Raw genomic sequence first — 20,569 nt, 5'->3', positions numbered from 1 at the left:
GGGCAACTGGAAGGAGGAGCCCCAGGCGTTGGACAGGAGTGGCAGGAGGCCTAAGAGGGAGAAGAGTTGGGGAGCCATTACCTTTTCCCCTGGGCTTGAAGAGTTACGGTTAACTTCTGGGACAAGGGAACATTCCACCTCTTCTCTTCCCAGAGGGGAGTCTCAGGAGAAAGCTCATCTCACTCTGGGGCCCCCTGCTTGCCTTCTCCCGGGCTGGTCTCTTCCTATTACCATTCCTTTCTCATAGCAATCACGCGCTTATGTTATTTTGTCTTGTTTTATAATGAAAATAAGATCACAGCAGTATTTTAAAATACTGAGCTTAAAATTGCTGAAACTTTATTTTAAGCAGTAACCCCAATTTTTTTTTCCAGTTCAGTTTCAGGTCAGGAGGTAGGACAAAATTCTGGTTCAGGTTTGGTTCTGGTTCAAGTAAAAATTCTGGTTCAAACTGGTTCTCCGGTTCCAGTTTGACTCCCTGGGTAGCTCAGATACAAGGTAAGATCTCTAAGTACTCTTTGGTGGTTCTAAAATAAGCAACGTAGGGACAGAGAACGATTCTAAGCATCTAAACAATGAGTTGAGGACAGCAATTCCCTATTTAGCTCTTTCAAATTTTTAAACACTACAAAACAAATGACAATGCTGTAAAATGCTTCAATCTGCATCTGATCATGAAGTCATACCTGCATTCCAGTATTGTGCAAGGTGTGAATATACACAAAGCAGTTCTGAAACAAAAATACTTAAGGAAATCTTGAAGCATTTTCGTATCATGAAGCATGCATTAGACAAAGCACAGAAGATAGCTGCATACAGTTTGTATTTTAATACTTGAGTGTCAACTTACTCATGGGGTTCATAGGGCGCAGACCCTGGGGTGACTGCCCTTGCTGCTGATTCTTCACTTGAGCCTGGGATTGCGTCTGCATCTGGTTCCCTTGATAGGTCAGTCCAAGGGCTGCATAGGCCCTCTCAATGGAGCTAGGGTCAATCTGACTGGTAGTGTTTATAGAGGACGTAGTCTGTTGCCCTACCCCTACAGAGCCAGTATTTGCAAGTCCTGCGGCAGCTCCCCCCAGTAATGCTGGAAAAGACAGATACCATATCAACAAAAATGTCAGAAACTGAGACCAAAGAAAAAGGTAAAAATGCACAAAATTTCAATTGTTGGTATGACCAAAATATACCCTTACAAGAGCAGTTACATGAGCACCCTGGTCAAGAGAGTCCACAATGCGAAGTTTGAGGAATTTTACCCTACCACAATGTACTACTTTCACTATGAACTGGGAACAGTAAATTTACACTAATATTAAATGTACTGGACATGTCAGTTTGCTTTAACCAGTTTAAAGCTCAAACAGCACATAATCAGATGTTAAAGGCCCAAGGAGCAGAGTCCTTCAGATTGCTCATGGAGTTCTTTATTTCTCTCTCTCTCGATACAAAGTTTCGGAACAGAGGTAAACAGCCTAGAGGACCAGTTGTGAGAAAAGCACAAAGTAGCAAGGAGAATGGTTTGGGTTTTTTTCCTGGAGGGAATACTGGGAAACAGAAGCATTGGGATATTTAGACAGGAACAACAAAGGAGAGTCAGACAGCAAGAAAAATTTTGGGCAAGTAACATCAGGAGAAGGATGGGGGAGCATGCTGGGACATAATGCAGAAGCTGCCAGGGTAAAAAGAGATGAATTTATGTAGAATATTCTTCACATGGCAGAAAAGTGTCCGCTTAGAACGGGAAGAAGAGGGGCTGGTCAGGTGAGAAGCAGAAGTTACTTTCATTCAACCTTAGCTGAAGGTCAGAAGAGTATGTGGTAAACCCTACAAATCTTTTGCTCTAATTACACATACGGTGTTCTGTTATCAGGGCATTTATAAACCAGAAATTTTAAGAATTCCAAAACTAGACTTTGAATTCAAGTAGTATATAACCTGGCATAAGTATAACACTGTAATATCATTTAATACTTTCATATTGAACTGAGCAGGCAAAAGTTCTTAGAACACACCACTTTTTAATCTTTAGTGTGCAAACCCCACTTTCACAGTTCTGACAAGGATGAAAATGGACATGCCCAACATTTCTTCTCTCAGAACTACCAGCCCGTGGGCTGCCCCAGCATCATGCTGGCCTCCTCTCTCCAGCTAAAAAGGGCTAAATTAAGCTATCTAAGGGGGGTTCTCAACATTATATTGGGTACTAGCTAGAGAAAGAGGGGATATTCTTCCAAAGCAACATGAAAATCCTTATCCTCACATGTTAGTTCCTGGATGACACGGCAGCTCTACTCTGATCCATACTCTTAGGGGCTTACAATAACACAGATCTAACACTAAACATGACCTTTTATGATTAATCTAGTATGCAAAGGCTTGAATTGCATGAGGCTTACACTGTTGGTTTCTTTTGTCCCCAGCATTTTTGAGAGGCAAACACACAGGACAGTCATGTCTTGTACAGTTCTTCCAGTGTGAGATGATTTGTCGTGAAGATGCGCAGTGTGCCACTAGGAAAGGGAAGAGGAACAAAAAATTTTAAAAAGATAATTTTACATTTTCATTTCTCCACATGCTTCTCTCTCATGCCCATTCACATGTGCACGCGCACACAGGACCATCAAGTCATGGCTCTATGAAGGACAACAGCACAAAATATCTTAATCAGAGATGGCAGAGATTTATTAAGGTATCTGGTCTAACCTCTTACCAGGACAGGATTTAGAGTGTTTTCTTTGCAGAAAATAAAGAGGTCTTACAGTTCAGTTTTGTTGCTAAACAAAAGTTAAGGTCCTTTCCATTAGGTTTATATATGCCATTCTGCTCTCCTTTCTCATTTCTGCTTTTAAATTTGAATTTAGTGCAGGTGAGAGTTTTCAGAATAAAAATCGGAAATCGAAGCATGCTTACACACACACACGCACCCATCCATACCCAGTGCTCTTAGCCAAACTGTCCCATGCCTCACCTGAAGGAATCAGTTTTGGGGGCAGAGGGGATTTTTCGTGTTTGCTTGCTGTCCTTGTCAACAACCCCAAATGATGTACAAGTGTCAGAAGAGTGTGCAGTTGCCCACTAGCCACTACAGACTGTTTCATCCTGTTTCTTTTCCATCAACTAATTGTACAAAAGCCAATGAATAGCCAGAAATCTGCAACAACTGTCATTGTTTCAACTTTCTCCCAGGTCAGTACAGACCAGAGACAAGAGGCTTCAATATTAAACAAATCCCAAAACATCCACTTTCCTAGGTGTTAATTCTTTCATACTTTCAGTGAGAAAAAAAATTCAAGGGTGTTTACCTAAGCCTTACTGCCGAACTTAAACTGAACTGTGTAGAACTGTAAGTAAGTTAAAACAAGACTACAAGGTATGCACAAAACATGGGTTCCATTTTGACCCATTTTTAACTACAACATGAAGGACAACCGCTCCACAGCCAAAAAGGGCATATAAAAAAAGTGTATTCCTTGATGGCTTATGTTTACCTTTACTCTCTAGGAAACTACCATTGGAAGTCTTTTAATAAAAGAAGTGGTCAGGACCTCAATTTTTATTAGTCATCCTAAATACGGTACATTTCCAGCACCACAGTCTCCAAACACGCATATGAGGCACTGGATGCTTAATGACTCAAAATATAGCACTCTCCCCTCTGAACCCCCAACACCAGCTACTGCAGCACTCCCTTGGCAGTTTCCAAACTAAGTACTGTCAAAGCTGACCCTTTACCATGTGAGATCTGACAATATCACAGCCAGAGGTCAAATGGCTGTGGGCCATTGTTAACAGTTACAGTAAAGCCTGTCTTAGAGACCATCTCTGAAGGGAGACCACTTGTCACTGCAAGACTACTTGCAGAGGCCATAGAACACCACTGCTCTCTGGTGTGCAAACCTTTGAAAAGAGACCTCCAACAAACAACTACTTTTGCTAACTCTCACAAGTGATCACTCTTGGTAGGTTTTATTGTATTTCAGAATGGGGACAAAACTTGAATGGCTATGCCTCTGCATCACAAAAGATGCTTAACCCTTTCTTTTCTTAGCATGCAGATGTGATCATGGAAGCATCCTGCTGTCAAAACCCTCTTATAAGCTAAAAATTCCCCAGTGTCTATAAGTGAGAAAAATTCTACATCGTCTCCTTCATGGAGTCCTGTCCAATCCTATATTTATTCTTGTAAGCACACTCACATGCTCACTCTCTACTTACCCTGGCAGGATTTGCCAGCCTGGCAGTGTGTCATGTGGTTGAGGACATTCTTCATGGTACGGCAATGAGGGAGGTTGCATTGTCGCACCTCACCATTTGCCTGTTCCCGCCGCTGGCACTTGTGAGCATGTAAGAGGAGAACGAGCTGCTGCTGAATGAGTTTGCGTTTTTCTGGGTCTGCTGTAGGTGCACCTGACCCCATTCCCTGGGGAGCAGCTGGCACCATCCCAGCTTGCTGAACTTGAGTAGCCTGCTGCTGGCCCTTGAGGGAAGTGACAGAGACACACACAAATTAAAATCAAGTCCCTTTTTAAAAAGGGTCAATTCACTGATTAGCTAGATTATACACAAAATCACATCATGAATACAATTTTGCATTGAGAACTATACCTTCCACCTACCTTTAACCAATGATTACCAGAATTAAATATTTATTAACACTGTTGCACACTGGTATTGAAACTCGTTGCTGACAACAGTACTTTCAGCCTCTTTCCTCCTCCCCATCCCCCTTTCCTTTTTTTCTACCTTATCTATATGATTTTCTTAAGGCCACTTCAATTCACACACACTTTCAGATTGACTTGTGAGGCACACTACTTAAAGTCTCATTAAATATGACTAGATCTAAACTTCATTTTTAAAACATCAGAAAGAGCTGTGGGTGAAGCTGTTTAAATGTAAAATAAATCTAACAGAGAGAAATCCTGTAGCACTCGTACAATTATTTAAAGAGCTGCTAACAAAAAAAGTCCTCCACCTTTGAAAGCAACAGAGTCGAACTGAAGAGGAGATGGTTGGGAAGTTGCCTAGTCACAAAGTTTTCATGCAGGCATACAGAACACAAAGGTTCTACCTATTCTCTACCAGAGATGCCACACAAACTTCCAGGTAGTGCACAGTATAATTAGCCTAGACTGTGTTGTTCCATTTAGCATTTCCTTCAAATGACCTGTGATGAGTTCTCTGCTGGGCTCGGGGCTCCTCTTTGTGCCTTTTCAATGTGAAAACCTGAGGCTTCTGATGGACTGTCTACTTCTAATTAATTTGATGTAATCTCTGATGAGGACTGAAGATTTTTCTGGGATCTTCTGAGATTCACTATCTGTGTGATCTTGTCCCCATGGTTTCTTTAGTTGCTTTGAATAGCATTATCAACATCCTCCTTCCGCAAAAGGAGGAGAGCGAGGTTAAGGGCACCATTAAGTCTTAAGGCTCAAGTGCTGCCATTTACTGGCTTGTTTGCAACCTTTCTGTTTTAGGCAGGAGACTTGGGAAGGTAATGTTTGTTTCGTTCTAGGTGCACCTGGATGTATAAGTCATCTTAAGCAGGTTTAAGTCTGAATTGAAGCTTTCTGAAGAGGAGATTGTTCATGACCCTTACTAGCACAATCCTCCTGATGTTTTGACATTTAGGTTACCTGGCTATAGTGGTCATGCTGGACCTTTCCAAGGATTCTGCAAGTACAAGAGGTTGCTTCAGAAACTATGCCTACAGTCCTGTGTATGGAACTACCCTCTTGATATATGAGTAAAGGACTGGAATTACTTAGTGATGAACTGTTCTTCAAAATAGCCTGAAATGCAGTATTCAGGACTTTATCCTATTTCATCCATACTCAATGTATATAACGCTTCCTACTGAGATCGCCTCTAAACATGAGGTGGAGTATGAGTATGCCAAACAAACATTTATTTCGACCCGTGGATCCTGTTTGATCAATATCTGCTTTGGAGATGTGCTTGGTCAATACTGATATCCAAAGCCATTAATGCTATCTCCTCCTCAACCTATGAAGACTTAAAGTTTGATATTAGGTACTGGTAGTCAGTACAAGGATATCCTCTTTGGTGCCTCCCGCTCTCCTCCTCATCTTCTGAGGGGATACGTTAAATAGAATGATGCTAGAACTCTGGCACTATTTTGGACATTCTTTCCAGGGAAAACTATCAGATATAGTACAAAAGTGTTTTTCCACTAAATTTGTACCAGCCACACTTTGACTTATCCTGTAACAACTTTTGCAACGGCAATGTATTCCCAAGACAAAAAGTTTAGTGACTATAATTTTCTCCTAGTAGGACTTTTAGCAGGGCTCTTTACCACTTACAGAATGCAGCAACACTGTTGTGTTAGGAATAAACACTGGCTGCCTGTTAATGACAAACTGATTAAGACAGTCCTATTGGTTTTTAGAGTTCTGAAAGATTGTAGGACCTCATATTATTTATATTACTGTAGTACCAAGCAGCCCTAATCACGGACCAGGACACCATAAGAACCCTTTTCTTGTTGCTTAGTTTGACAGGTAACCAATCTCATACCAAGAGTTCCATCATTATGCTTTTGCTGTTGTGGTATGATATTCAGGGATGGTCAACCTGTGGCTCTGGATCCATATGCAGCTCCCTGGATAGGCACTGACTGCTACAGGCACCAACTTTCCAATGTGCCAGGGAGTGCTCACTGCTCAACCCCGGCTCTGCCACAGGCCCTACGCCCACTCCACCTCTTTCTGCCCCCTCCCCTGAACCTGCAGTTCCCTTGCTCCTCCCTCCCGCACCCCTCCCCCCCGAGCCTCCTGCACGCCACAAAACACCTGATCAGGAGGTGTGGGGAGGTGCTGATCAGTGGGGTTGCCCGTGGGTGGGAGGAGGTGTGGGGGGCTGCTGATGTATTACTGTGGCTCTTTGGCAATGTACACTGGTAAACTCTGGCTCCTTCTCAGCCTCAGGTTGGCCACCCCTGCACTATATCACTAAGACATCCGTGCCATTCACCCTTCCCATTTTTCAAAAGAATCAGACGACACTGCTTCCAGAACTTTTTTCAGTAACTTCAGTCCCTGTATAGGATTCTCCCTTTCCTGTTTTTTAATGAGAAGATTTTTGATTGTATTGCATTTAAATTGTTGTGTAGCACCCCTAGGGCCTCTGCATGAGCACTGTATAAATAAGATCAGCGAAAACTAAATTAAGAGTGCTTTAATATCTCCAATTTAATTCTAGAAAGCTAGTTCGAAGTGGCTTTTGGGCCACAAACATCTGCTAAAACGAAAGTCTAGCTTCTAATGCTTAAGAGGAAGGAGAAATCTTTTCTTTTTAAGGATGAACCTATCAGAAACAAGTATGTTCATAATAGTAAGAAAGGGCTGTCAATTAATTAGGGCTGTCAATTAATCGCAGTTAACTCATGTGGTTAACTCAAAAAATTAATCGTGATTAAAAAATTGCAATTAATTGCACTGTTAAACAATAGAATACCAATGAAAATTTATTAAATATTTTGGATGTTTTCCTACATTTTCAAATATATTGATTTCTATTACAACACAGAATACAAAGTAGACAGTGCTCACTTTATATTATTTTTAATGCAAATATTTGCACTGTAAAAATGATAAACAAAAGAAATAGTATTTTTCAATTCACTTCATACAAGTACTGTAGTGCAATCTCTTTATAGTGAAAGTAACTTAAAAAATCTACATTTGTTTTTTTACATAACTGCACTCAAAAACAAAATGTAAAACTTTGGAGCCTACAAGTCCACTCACTCCTACTTCTTGTTCAGCCAATCATTAAGACACACAAGTTTGTTTACATTAACAGGAGATACTGCTGCCTGCTTATTTACAATGCAACCTGAAAGCAAGAACAGGTGTTCACACGGCACTTTTGTAGCCAACACTGCAAGGTATTTACGTGCCAGATACACTAAACATTTGTATGCCCCTTCATGCTTCAGCCACCATTCCAGAGGACACGCTTCCATGCCGATGATGCTTGTTAAAAACACAATGCATTAATTATATTTGTGACTGAACTCTTTGGGGGCAGAATTCTATGTCTCCTGCTCTGTTTTACCCGTATTCTGCCATATATTTCATGTTATGGCAGGCGTTGACGATGACCCACCACATGTTCATTTTAAGAACACTGACAGCAGATTTGACAAAAACGCAAAGAAGTACCAACATGAGATTTCTAAAGATAGCTACAGCATGCGACCCAAGATTTAAGAATCTGAAGTGCCATCTAAAATCAGAGAGGGACAACATTTAGAGCAGGATTTCAGAACCCTAAAAGAGCAACACTCCGATGCAGAAACGACAGAACCCGAACCACCAAAAAAGAAAATCAACCTTCTGCTGGTGGCATCTGACTCAGATGATGAAAATGAACATGCGTCAGTCTGCTCTGCTTTGGATCGTTATTGAGCAGAACCCATTATCAGCATGGATGCACATTCTTTGGAATGGTGGTTGAAACATGAAGGGACATATGAATCTTTAGCGCATCTGTCACGTAAATATCTTGCAACACCAGCTACAACAGTGCCACAGGAACTCCTGTATTTACTTTCAGGTGACATTGTAAACAAGAAGTGGGCAGCATTACCTCCTGCAAATTGTAACCAAATTGTTTGTCTGCGCGATTGGCTGAAGTAGGAATGGAGTGGACCTGTAGGCTTTAAAGTTTTATATTGTTTTATTTTTGAATGCAGTTTTGTTTTTTTTTACATAATTCTACATTTGTAAGTTCAACTTTCATGATAAAGAGATTGCACGAAAGTACTTTCATTAGGTGAACTGAAAAATATTTTTTTTTTACAGTGCAAATATTTGTAATCAAAAATATAAAGTGAGCACTGTACACTTTATGTTCTGTGTTGTAACTGAAATCAATATTTGAAAATGTAGAAAAGATCCAAAAATATTTAACTAAATGGTAATCTATAATTAACTTCGTGATTAATTTTTTTAATTGCTTGACAGGGCTAGTGTTTATCCTTTTTGATACCCTTTTCCACTACTTTCTACTATGAACATAGGAGGCTGACACAAATCCATTTAAATTATTTTAAAAGTTTTTATAATCATGAAATGCAAAATTAAAGGGCAGTTGGAACCACCAGCTCTTTTTTATGAAAAAAGACGACCCTGTGAATAAGCGACGTGTCTCAAAAATTAAGTGTTCATTTTAATTCTAGCCCTTTTGGCCACCCACTTCACTCAAGAACCCCTTTTTTCCTCTGAAAGTTCTGCTTCAACAACAGAAAGGGGTAGCGCCATCACCAAGAGTAGCTGCCTGAAAACAGACGCAACAGAACAGCTGCTGCTTCTAAAACATGAGCAAAGCTATTTGGGGCTGGGGCCATCTTTCTGTTATACGTTTGTACAGTGTCTTCCACAATGAGACCCTGGGTCTGTGATTGGGGCTCCCAGGTGCTACCACAAAATAGATATAACTACAAGTGGGGAAAACAGAAGGGTTTGTTCCTTCTCTCATGGAAATCTGGTAGTGGACGGATGAAAAGCAGCTCTCCAGACAGAAAGCTGACCTGAGGGAGTACAGTGGAACACACCAGTGAAGGAGGTGGGAGGGAAAAAAATCAGGGCTGGACAGAAGGTAATAAAGCTCATTCTGGGCAAGGACTCACTCCCTCTGCATAGTTACCTACCATCACCTCTCCTCCCAACATCCCTTTAGTCTGCCACCATTGGGGGGTGGGGAGGGGAGAGCCACTCACTCTCTGACCTCCTTTCCCGGCTCTATATTTCACAGCGAGAGCTAGACCCTCCTCCATGCATACCCATGACACAGGGGGACAAAGAGAATGCACACGGTATTTGATAGCTATAAAATCCTAGAGCAACACAAGCAGAATATTGCAAGAGACCCATATTTGAGCTGCTACCATTTGAAAGTGGAACCTATAATTCTACCTACCATGTTAGGCATTCCTGTCCCAGGAACTGGCTTTTTGTCCATTGGAAACTGTGGTAAGCTGTTTGGTAGCCCAGTCTTATTCTGCATCTGGGGACCAAGTCCACTGGCTCCAATCTGCTGCCCAGTGTTCTGGCTGTACGGTGAGCCATAAGGACTGGGATTGCTCATCATTCCCATCTAAGAATTAAGAAGAAATTTAAAAAGTTATACTAGGTTTAGTTAGGAAGATGTGTTTCCATTTAAATTTTACTTAGCTTACTATTTCATATGGTATACTACAAGAAGAGACTAACTGGCATATAAAGAACCAGGAACCAAAAGTATTCTGCTACATGAGGCCCTGACACATGCTGCCCGTTCCTTCTCCAAACCACTTTATGTACCTCCATACCCTTATCACAGCAAGTCTAACACATTGATTAGGTGGTCTTCTTTAAGAGTTCTGTAGAACTAGTTGACACCTATGCTAATCTAGTTAGAACTGTTGCAATATTTTCAATGTAAAGCATTAGTCCAGCAAGTTGATCACTCAAGGTTAGTTTTCCTTTTATTATTCCTTACTATGGTGCTCATCACTATATAGCGGTAGAGCACTTCACAAATTACTATTGTACCCTTGCATCAGTGTGTGGTAAAAAAGCATCCCCATTTTACAGATGGAGAACTTCGGCATAGAGAGCTTAGGTGATTTGCATATGGTCACACAGGTAGACTGTATGAGAGCCAGAAACAGACCCAGACCTCTCAAGTTCCAGTACAGTGCCTTAACCACAACATTGTTCCCAGTTAGAAGTTAATCAAACACGGCCTCACTCCACTCTAACATACCTGAGCTAGTCACAGGCACATTTTTACAGAGCAGTTCGTATTCTATCACTGTTTTCCAGACCATATTCTCTCCTCACCCCCAGAGCCATGTTATGAAATACACACACACTCGTCTATAGCAGGGTTGGCTAGCAGTCTTCTTGGACAAGAAAATCTGTCCTGCAAACATTGCTAGAGTCTTGCTAGCAATAACCATGTTATATCCAGTTGTAACTAGCACTGTTGGGAGCCCACTGAAGAGAAGTTTAAACTTACTAAGATCTCATCTATAGTGAAGGGTTGTCTACACAGGAGACTTAGTGAGTGGCAAGCATAGGTGCCCACAGTAACCTCCTGGGTGAACCCTGCTACCACATACTAGAAGCTCTGTAATGCACTTTGACATACTGCTATCAGCATATCAAAGTACACTAAGGAACTTTTAGTGCACGGTAGCAGAGTCCACACCGCCAGCTAGTGCACGGCAGGCCAGAATGCTGTCGCTTTACACCCTGGCTTGCTATGCGCCAAGCCTCCATGTAGACTAGCCCTTTGTTTGCTCCAATTACAGCAATCAGTGCTCAGCCGCCTGCATAGCAGCACCAGCATTAGCGATAGCACCTCCGTTCTCATCAGTGGAGCTTAACCCAAAAACTCCTACCCATCTGCTAAAACTTCCACCACCTGCACACCAAACACCTTCTACAGTAGGATTGTGTACTTGTAATACAAAAACCAAGAGGAAGTATAAAAATTCATTAAATATCAGACACACAGGAAATGCCATACTGAATCAGACCTGTGATCCAGGTAGTCCAGTACCCTGTAGTAAAGTAGCCTGTCCCAGATATCTGAGAGGAAGGTGTAGCATGGTACCCTGCAGGCAGTATGAAGTTATGAAATCTACCCACAGGAAGTTTCCTCCTACTCCGCATGAAAATTTGTATCCTTTTCAAAGCAGTTTTTCTAGGTTTTAAAGTCCTTACTCTACCATCACCATGGATGCTCTTGCTATATATCTATCACTGTAGCAGATGCATTACTCATTTATACATTTAATTCAGTAAAATGCTCTGTTTTTAGTGCATCAGAAAGATGCAAGAGAATTTCCAAACTGCTGCACTGGGTATGCCTCAGTATCCAGGACACTTGCTTAAGAATTTAGGTCAACATTCCCATTAAGTATAGAGGACATTGTGTCCCGTCCCCCCCACCACCCCTTTCCCTTCCTTCACCCCCTCCAATCTCTTTCCCTACACTGTGAATTCCCTTATATTCCATTCCTCCTTTGGTTTCCTCCTATGCCCACAAATCTCTTATACTTCTCTTTTCTTCTAGCCTCAGACCCATCTATATGGGTTCAGCTCTTTGAGACCTCCATTCCAGTCTGTTCCTCAAAACTCTGCAGTTAATCAAATCCTTTTGTAGGACAGTCATCTAGCTCCACTTTTAAGTTTAACGCACCCTATTTCCTATATATCTGATTTTTTGCATGGACAAACAATTTAAGCCTGAATTTCCTCAGCTTTTCTATAACTGGTTCTGCTTCACACTTCCTCTAACTTTGGTTCATTCTAACACGGTTCATCCTTGTAACTCCAAGAATCCATCTTACCATTTTCATTTTGTAAAATCTCACTATTTTCTCAGACAATCTGGAAATTGTCCAGCAGGAAGACTAAAAATACAATAAAGGTCAGCACAAAAAGTTCTCACCACTATTCAGGTGAGGTGTTAACATCCTTCCATCCCGTAACACATGGGAAAGAGGATGCTGAAATATGTATCAGAATACTATTATTCTGGACACCTATTTGGAAACTCCATCTTATATACTGGCCTCTGATTAGCAGGTATTTAGTCAATTTAAAGCCATTCAATCTCCTTTAGCTGTTCCATTTCCCCATTCAATAAAAGAGCTTATTGGCATCTGATAGGTTTGTGTCTCCTCCATTACTATTCTCCAGGCTGTTCTTGGGTCCTCTTCCTAGAGTGAATAACTGCAGAGGCTGCTTCTACTGTTCAGAGCTCTTTCAAGCTGCAGAGTGAAAGCAACTTGCTTCTCAACTTAATTACTGCCCTGAGATTACCTGTGGCTTATCTAAAGGCTTCTTTTTTTCAAGTAATAGCTTTCAGTGATCCATTACAGTGGTTCTTCAGCCAGCATGCAATCTCTAGGTCAGAACCAGACTTGTCCATTACTGGCAGAAGGGGAGTGGCTCTCTTACTGAAAAGCCGGCCACTTGAGATAACTTCTACCAGGCAAGATAAGTTCACCCAACTCTGAGAAAAGCCAACCTTATAATACAAAAATCTCACATTAGTTAACAGTTTCACCTACTGCTGTGCATATGATGGATCTTTAAAAATAATGGAATAAAAATTGGTATTCATTTTAAGCCGGAGTGATCCTCTGTCTAGATATAGTGATATTATCTGAAGGACATTTCTAAGTAAGCAGATAAAATTTTCCTGTTCACTCAATTAACACCCAAAGATCCCATCGGCTGAGGAATGGATATTTACTTTGTAGAATTTGGTGAAATATGGATGAATGTGGCTATAATGCATTTGATCATAAGCATATGACTTCTGCCCATGACATTACAACAGTATTAAAGAAACATTCTAAGGTTTAACATATTAGTAAAGGTCTTTACCTTTAAGTCTCTGAAGTTCTTCATCTGATCTCCATCTTAATTTTAAGAGATGATTTAGGGGCTCTAGTTTAGTTTAATGTAGACTCTGGTAGCCCCATATATGTCCAGCATACACCAAAAATTTTCCTCAGTGTGAAGGTGAGAGACACAAGGATATTTTTTTGATATTTTGGGGGATAAATAGTGGTTCAGTCAGAAACATCTTCTGTTTCATATATACCCAATACCAAGACTAGATCGGGCTCCTGCCTGACACCTATCTGGCAGTTGTGACCACCACCACCAGGAAATCCACCTGGCTGGACTGCAAGTACAAGACCTCTCTCCAGCGTTCAATCAAGTGTACCACAAGTGCAATTGGTAGGAGGTAAGATTCCAGGGTTATGTCTCTATAATATATCCTTTTGCAGAGGATGTATTATAGAGCCCAGATGCAAAGACATTCTTCTTGCCAGATGCACAGAGAATACTTGATGAAGTGCAGATGTTGTCTCATACAACATAGCAGCCTTCACATGCCCAAGTTAGGGCTCTCCAAATTAATTCTAGGGCACGATTCACTTTTGACAGCGATAAATAAATTCATGGTCTCTTCACCAGTATCTAAACCTCACCAAAGTCTTAGAACATATTTGACAACTTTTTAAATTGACGTTAGCAGTATGATATCATCCAAGTAGCTCTCTTTAGATACTTGCCAAATACTTTGAAGCTAGCTGACATTTGTCTGGTTTGGGGTGCAGAACAGATGCCTGTCATAATACAACCTATGTGGCGGGAATATGGGGGGGGGGGAGAGGTCACATTAGAAAGAGCCTCCATCTTGGCCCCTAGGTCTCTATCTGACAAAGTAGCAGCGAATCTTCATTTTAGAGGCAAATAGGTCCATTTCCATCTTTCCAAACTGTTAGACAAGTAGCAAAAATATCTAATTGGAAGCTATACTCTGTTGATCTTTTGAGACAGTCTGCTTCTGGTACAAAAAGCATATATGCTCTTTGTTTCAAGGGGGATATATCAAAAAGTGGTTCCTCTCCAGTCAGAAGAGCAGAGAGATACAGAGTGGTCCTGGTTTTTGGTTTTGTTCTTTTTTTTCTTAAATAAGCTCATGGTAAGTGTGTTGTCCATTGTCAGTATGTATGTTGGCTATGAATTTAGTGCTTTGAGACCATTACAGGCCTGTCTTGGGATTTGGACAGCTGCTACTGCCTTCTTTGAACCCTGTTCTGTGTATTACATTCATCCAGGAGTAGGTTCCCATACTGCAAGGCTGTAGTGATAGTGGGTGTGCGCACGTAAGTTGTGAAGACTGACTTGACTGGCTATTTTAATATTCCTTTCTGAATATTCTTTCTTCCATCATTTTAGATAACTATGTAAAGACTGCAGGACTAACTTACTGATGGTAGTCAAAATGTAATGTGGAGGAGAAATCTTTGTATCACTCATCCTGAGCCACAGAGTCCCATATAAGCCAGTCACCACAACAGGATTGCCCTGGAAGAGATAATGTGACCACCACCAATGAAGGACCCATCAAACATCTGAAGCGACTGTCAAGTGGTGGTAGATATTCTTATGTAGTAGAGACCCAGTGTAATCAGAAGTTCTGAAGAGGTGAAGATGAAGCACTGTTCATGGAACAGTTTACATAAAAACCACCACCATGCTGACCAGCTCAAGACATTGGTCTGTTGATGTTTGTAGACTGCTTGAGGAACAGCCCGATGAAGACTTGATTTGATAAAGCTTTTCCTTGGGAAATATTAAGAGGCTCAGAGTGGTTATGCAGAAAGCTCATAGGTTTAGAGTTACTGAGATGGGATATGGCAGCTTTGATGGTTCATTGCGAATCCCACACTTTAAAAACAATGAACAGCCTGGAAAGCGTGACCTTGTATGACTGCACCTTCAACATCATATTGTCCAGATAGTGGTAGATCTGAATCCCCTCTTGTCTATGGCTGTCTACCTGAAATAAACCATCTGAACATGAGAGGAGAGGATTCCAAACCAAAGGTCATCACCTGAAAAACTTATCGTTGTTCCCGAATGCAAAACATTAGTTGTTAGCTGGGACACACTGGAAATATAAAGCTCCTTGAGATCTATGGAACATAAATCTCAGAGCTAGTTTTTGGTTTAGAAGATGAGCAGGTCTCTATCCTGGAATCAGTTTTGCACATGGTTACAGATGAACAGGTCCAGAATTTCTATCATCCCAAGGAAAATGGAGTTGAAATCCATTAGAAGTGATACCGGACCAGACTGAAAATAAATTCTTAATCCTTTCTCCCAGGTGAAGACAGGCCCAAGCCAGCAGACCTTCACTGTCTTGCAAAGAATTCTTTCTGGACAACTTCTCTGGCTAGTATTGGAGAAGAGGAAGTTACCTTGTGCAGTAATGATGGTTCTCGGAGATGTCTCTCTCTATGGATGCTCAACTGTATCTGCGCCTCTGATGGGAGATTTTAGGTAGCAGCGTCCATTTGGCCCACACATGTGCTCTCCCTCCTTCATGCTCTTCCTAGAGGCTAATTTAGCCCTGTGCGGGCAAACCACCCTCAGTTCCTTCTCTACCGCAGGGCCCCTGGTTGAGAACTCTGAAGTGGAGGAGAGGAAGGTGGGTCATGGAGCACCCATAGGGGTACACATCTCAAGGAACCATAGTTACTGCACAAGGTAAGTAACTTCCTCCTTTTCATGTAGTGTCCCTATGGGTGCCACACAGTAGGTGACTTCACAGCATTCTCCCCCACCATGAAGGGCTGGGGCTTCAGAGTGCAATCTATATTTGATGATACAGTGGAGCTGAAAATGGCATCAGAAGCTGAGTCTCGAGTAATTGCGTAGTGTTCTGAGAAAGTATGAGCAGAAGCCCAAGTTTCTACCCTGCATATTTCTGAGATGGGAACATCTTTAATAAATGCAACCAAGGTGGAAAGTGATCTCATGGAGTGTGTGTGAATTTCTGATGGAGGTAGCAGGTTATGGGCATGACAACAATAGTTAATGCAGTTCATGACCCATTTGGAGAGCCTTTGTGCTGATATTGTGGAGCCATTGGATCTGTCCACAATTGAGAGGAAGAGTTTAGAAGATTCCCTAAAGCCCTCTTGACCTGTCCAAATAAAATGTTATGGCTCTCCTAACATCAAGCATATGTAGTATTGCCTCCCTGTTGTCACAATGAGACTGAGAAAAAGTTGGGGAGATGAATGAGCAGGCTCATGTGGAAGGACAAGGCCACCTTGGGGAGAAACTTTGGGTGAGGCCTCAGAGTGATTTTGTCTTTAAAGAGAACCATGAAGAGCGCGTCCACCATCAACACTTATTTCCCCTATTCGTCATGCTGAGGTGATGGCCACTAGAAATGCTGTCTTCATTGACAGGTGTAGAAGAGAACAAGGTTCAAAGGGTGGTGTAGTTAGGGTCCCATGTTGGAATTGGGCATCTGGTGTGAGGAGGTGGTTTCCCATGCCCTTGAGGAATCTTTGTGTTGTTGGATAGGTGAATATCAAATATCCATCCACCCACTGGTGGTATGCTGTCATGGCCATGAGCTGTACTTTGAGTGAGCTAAGGGAGAGACCAGCTCCTTTTGACATCTAGTATATAGTCTAGGATCAAAGGGAGGGAGGAAGATGTCTGAGCAACTTGTTTGGAATTGCACTAAATTAAGAATAATTTCCACTTTTGCAGGTAAGTGCAACAAGTCATCAATTTCCTACTGAGCAGTAACACTTTTCACCTCCTCAGAGCAGCAGCTCTTGGTGTGTTGGAACAATGAAGCAGCCAAGCCTGGAGCCAAAGGATCTGTAAACTGGGGCGATGGATGTGTCAGTCATTTTGGGAGAGTAGGTGAGGAACCGGTTGAAGAAGAATTGGAGGACAAGGAGGTATGGGTAGCACACCTGTCTCGGTCAGTTGGTACCATCAATATAATGCTTGCTTTTTCCCCACCTTAATTTTAATAGGACCTTCGATATCAGAGGGAATGAAGAAAAGGCGTATAGCAGTTCTTTGCCCCATTGAAGAAAGCATGCATCATAAAATCATAGAATATCAGGGTTGGAAGGGACCTCAGGAGGTCTAGTCCAACCCCCTGCTCAAAGCAGGACCAATCCCCAACTAATCACCCCAGCCAGGACTTTGTCAAGCCTGACCTTAAAAACTTCTAAGGAAGGAGATTCCACCACCTCCCTAGGTAACGCATTCCAGTGTTTCACCACCCTCCTAGTGAAAACGTTTTTCCTAATATCCAACCTAAACCTCCCTCACTGCAACTTGAGACCATTACTCCTTGTCCTGTCATCAGCTCTCACTGAGAACAGTCTAGATCCATCCTGTTTGGAACCCCCTTTCAGGTAGTTGAAAGCAGCTATCAAATCCCCCCTCATTCTTCCCTTCTGCAGACTAAACAATCCCAGTTCCCTCAGCCTCTCCTCAAAACTCATGTGTTCCAGTCTCCTAATCATTTTGTTGCCCTCCGCTGGACTCTTTCCAATTTTTCCACATCCTTCTTGTAGTGTGGGGCCCAAAACTGGACACAGTATTCCACATGAGGCCTCACCAATGTCGAATAGAGGGGAACAATCACGTCCCTCGATCTGCTGGCAATGCCCCTACTTATACAGCCCAAAATGCCAATGGCCTTCTTGGCAACAAGGGCACACTGTTGACGCATATCCAGCTTCTCGTCCACTGTAACCCCTAGGTCCTTTTCTGCAGAACTGCTGCCTAGCCATTCGGTCTCTAGTCTGTAGCGATGCATGGGATTCTTCTGTCCTAAGTGCAGGACTCTGCACTTGTCCTTGTTGAACCTCAGATTTCTTTTGGCCCAATCCTCTAATTTGTCTAGGGCCCTCTGTATCCTATCCCTACCCTCCAGTGTATCTACCTCTCCTCCCACTTTAGTGTCATCTGGAAACTTGCTGAGGGTGCAATCCATGCCATCCTCCAGATCATTAATGAAGATATTGAACAAAACCGGCCCGAGGACCGACCCTTGGGGCACTCCACTTGATACAGACTCCCAACTAGACATGGAGCCATTAATCACTACCCATTGAGCCCGACGATCTAGCCAGCTTTCTATCCACCTTATAATCCATTCATCCAGCCCATACTACTTTAACTTACTGGCAAGAATACTGTGGGAGACGGTGTCAAAAGCTTTGCTAAAGTCAAGGAACAATACGTCCACTGCTTTCCCCTCATCCACAGAGCCAGTTCTCATCATAGAAGGCAATTAGATTAGTCAGGCATGACTTGCCCTTGGTGAATCCATGCTGACTGTTCCTGATCACTTTCCTCTCCTCTAAGTGCTTCAGAATTGATTCCTTGAGGACCTGCTCTATGATTTTTCCAGGGAGTGAGGTGAGGCTGACTGGCCTGTAGTTCCCAGGATCCTCCTCCTTCCCTTTTTTAAAGATGGGCACTACATTAGCCTTTTTCCAGTCATCCAGGACCTTCCCCAATCACCATGAATTTTCAAAGATAATGGCCAATGGCTCTGCAGTCACATCCGCCAACTCCTTTAGCACTCTCAGATGCAGCGCATCCGGCCCCATGGACTTGTGCTCGTCCAGCTTTTCTAAATAGTCCCAAACCACTTCTCTCTTCACAGAGGGCTGGTCACCTTCTCCCCATACTATGCTGCGCAGTGCAGTAGTCTGGGAGCCGACCTTGTTTGTGAAGACAGAGGCAAAAAAAGCATTGAGTACATTAGCTTTTTCCACATCCTCTGTCACTAGGTTGCCTCCCTCATTCAGTAAAGGGCCCACACTTTCCTTGACTTTCTTCTTGTTGCTAACGTACCTGAAGAAACCCTACTTGTTACTCTTAACATCTCTTGCTAACTGCACCTCCAGGTGTGATTTGGCCTTCCTGATTTCACTCCTGCGTGCAAGAATAATATTTTTATACTCTTCCCTCGTCATTTGCCCAATCTTCCACTTCTTGTAAGCTTCTTTTTTGTGTTTAAGATCAGCAAGGATTTCACTGTTAAGCCAAGCTGGTCGCCTGCCATATTTACTATTCTTTCTACACTTCGGGGAGGTTTGTCCCTGTAACCTCAATAAGGATTCTTTAAAATACAGCCAGCTCTCCTGGACTCCTTTCCCCCTCATGTTATTCTCCCAGGGGATCCTGCCCATCAGTTCCCTGAGGTTGTCAAAGTCTGCTTTTCTGAAGTCCAGGGTCCATATTCTGCTGCTCTCCTTTCTTCCTTGTGTCAGGATCCTGAACTTGACCATCTCATGGTCACTGCCTCCCAGGTTCCCATCCACTTTTGCTTCCCTTACTAATTCTTCCCGGTTTGTGATCAACCTAGGGACTATTTCCCAAATCTGGCTCTGAAGCACTAGCGGAGACATTTCTTGTTCTAGTAAGTAGCAAACAGGTGTATTGTTGAGGTTCCGCATGACTGAATACATTGTGGAGCACTGTTTGGGTTCATTTCCCATTCATGGTTGGGTGAGAAATTACCACTGAGACGGACTGCTGTTATATTTTGTACCCCTGGCAGGCAACCGGCTGATATGAATACACTGTGGTGGATGCACCAATTCCAGAGTTTTAGCACTTCTGTGCAAGGGAGGGTGATCTGGCATCCCTCTGGCAATTTAGGTAAAACATACACACTATCTTGTCTGTCATGATTTTCGAGTGAGTATCCCTGATGAATGGGAGAAGGTGTTCACAAGCCTACGGTTGATATAGAGTACAGCTTCCATGGGGACCATTTGCCCTGAACTCTGCGATTGTTTAGGTGGGCTCCCCAGCCTATCAGAGAGGCATCTGCTGTTACAATCAGTGCTAGTGGTGGTTGTGTGAATATGATCCCTGTACTTACATTGGATGGGTCTTTCCACCATTTCTGACCCTGGAGGGTATCGACAGCAGCTTGTTTAGCCTGTCCTTGTTTGGATTCTAAGCATATCTGAGCCATGTCTGTAGATACCTCATAAGTAATCGGACGTGAGATGTCAAAAATATGCATGACACCATGTGCCTGAGAAAATGAAGGCAATTTCTGACTGACATTTGTGGGCTGGCCTGAACTGTCTCTAGGAGACTGGTCAGGGTGTTGAATCTGTGCAGCAGTAGGAATGCTCTTGCTTAAACTGCGTTGAGTTCAACCCCTATAA

The 20,569-nt window shown here is 42.5% G+C and overlaps 1 protein-coding gene across 3 annotated transcripts in view; it reads right to left on the bottom strand.

The window, feature by feature from the left end:
- Positions 1 to 20,569, bottom strand: part of EP300 (EP300 lysine acetyltransferase) — a 132,863-nt gene that overhangs the window by 71,338 nt on the left and 40,956 nt on the right. For all 3 annotated transcript variants that reach the window (XM_077830522.1, XM_077830530.1, XM_077830540.1), the window contains exons 3-6: positions 9,952 to 10,128; positions 4,219 to 4,480; positions 2,400 to 2,513; positions 851 to 1,087 (exon numbers count right to left, since the gene is read on the bottom strand). In XM_077830522.1, coding sequence (XP_077686648.1) covers positions 851 to 1,087; positions 2,400 to 2,513; positions 4,219 to 4,480; positions 9,952 to 10,128 — 790 coding nt within the window. The remainder of the gene's footprint in view (positions 1 to 850; positions 1,088 to 2,399; positions 2,514 to 4,218; positions 4,481 to 9,951; positions 10,129 to 20,569) is intronic.

This window comes from Eretmochelys imbricata, chromosome 1, assembly GCF_965152235.1.
Source record: "Eretmochelys imbricata isolate rEreImb1 chromosome 1, rEreImb1.hap1, whole genome shotgun sequence".
Classification (NCBI taxonomy): domain Eukaryota; kingdom Metazoa; phylum Chordata; order Testudines; family Cheloniidae; genus Eretmochelys; species Eretmochelys imbricata.
The sequence above is the reverse complement of the archived record's forward strand: the minus strand, read 5'-3'. Positions and strand labels throughout refer to the sequence as shown.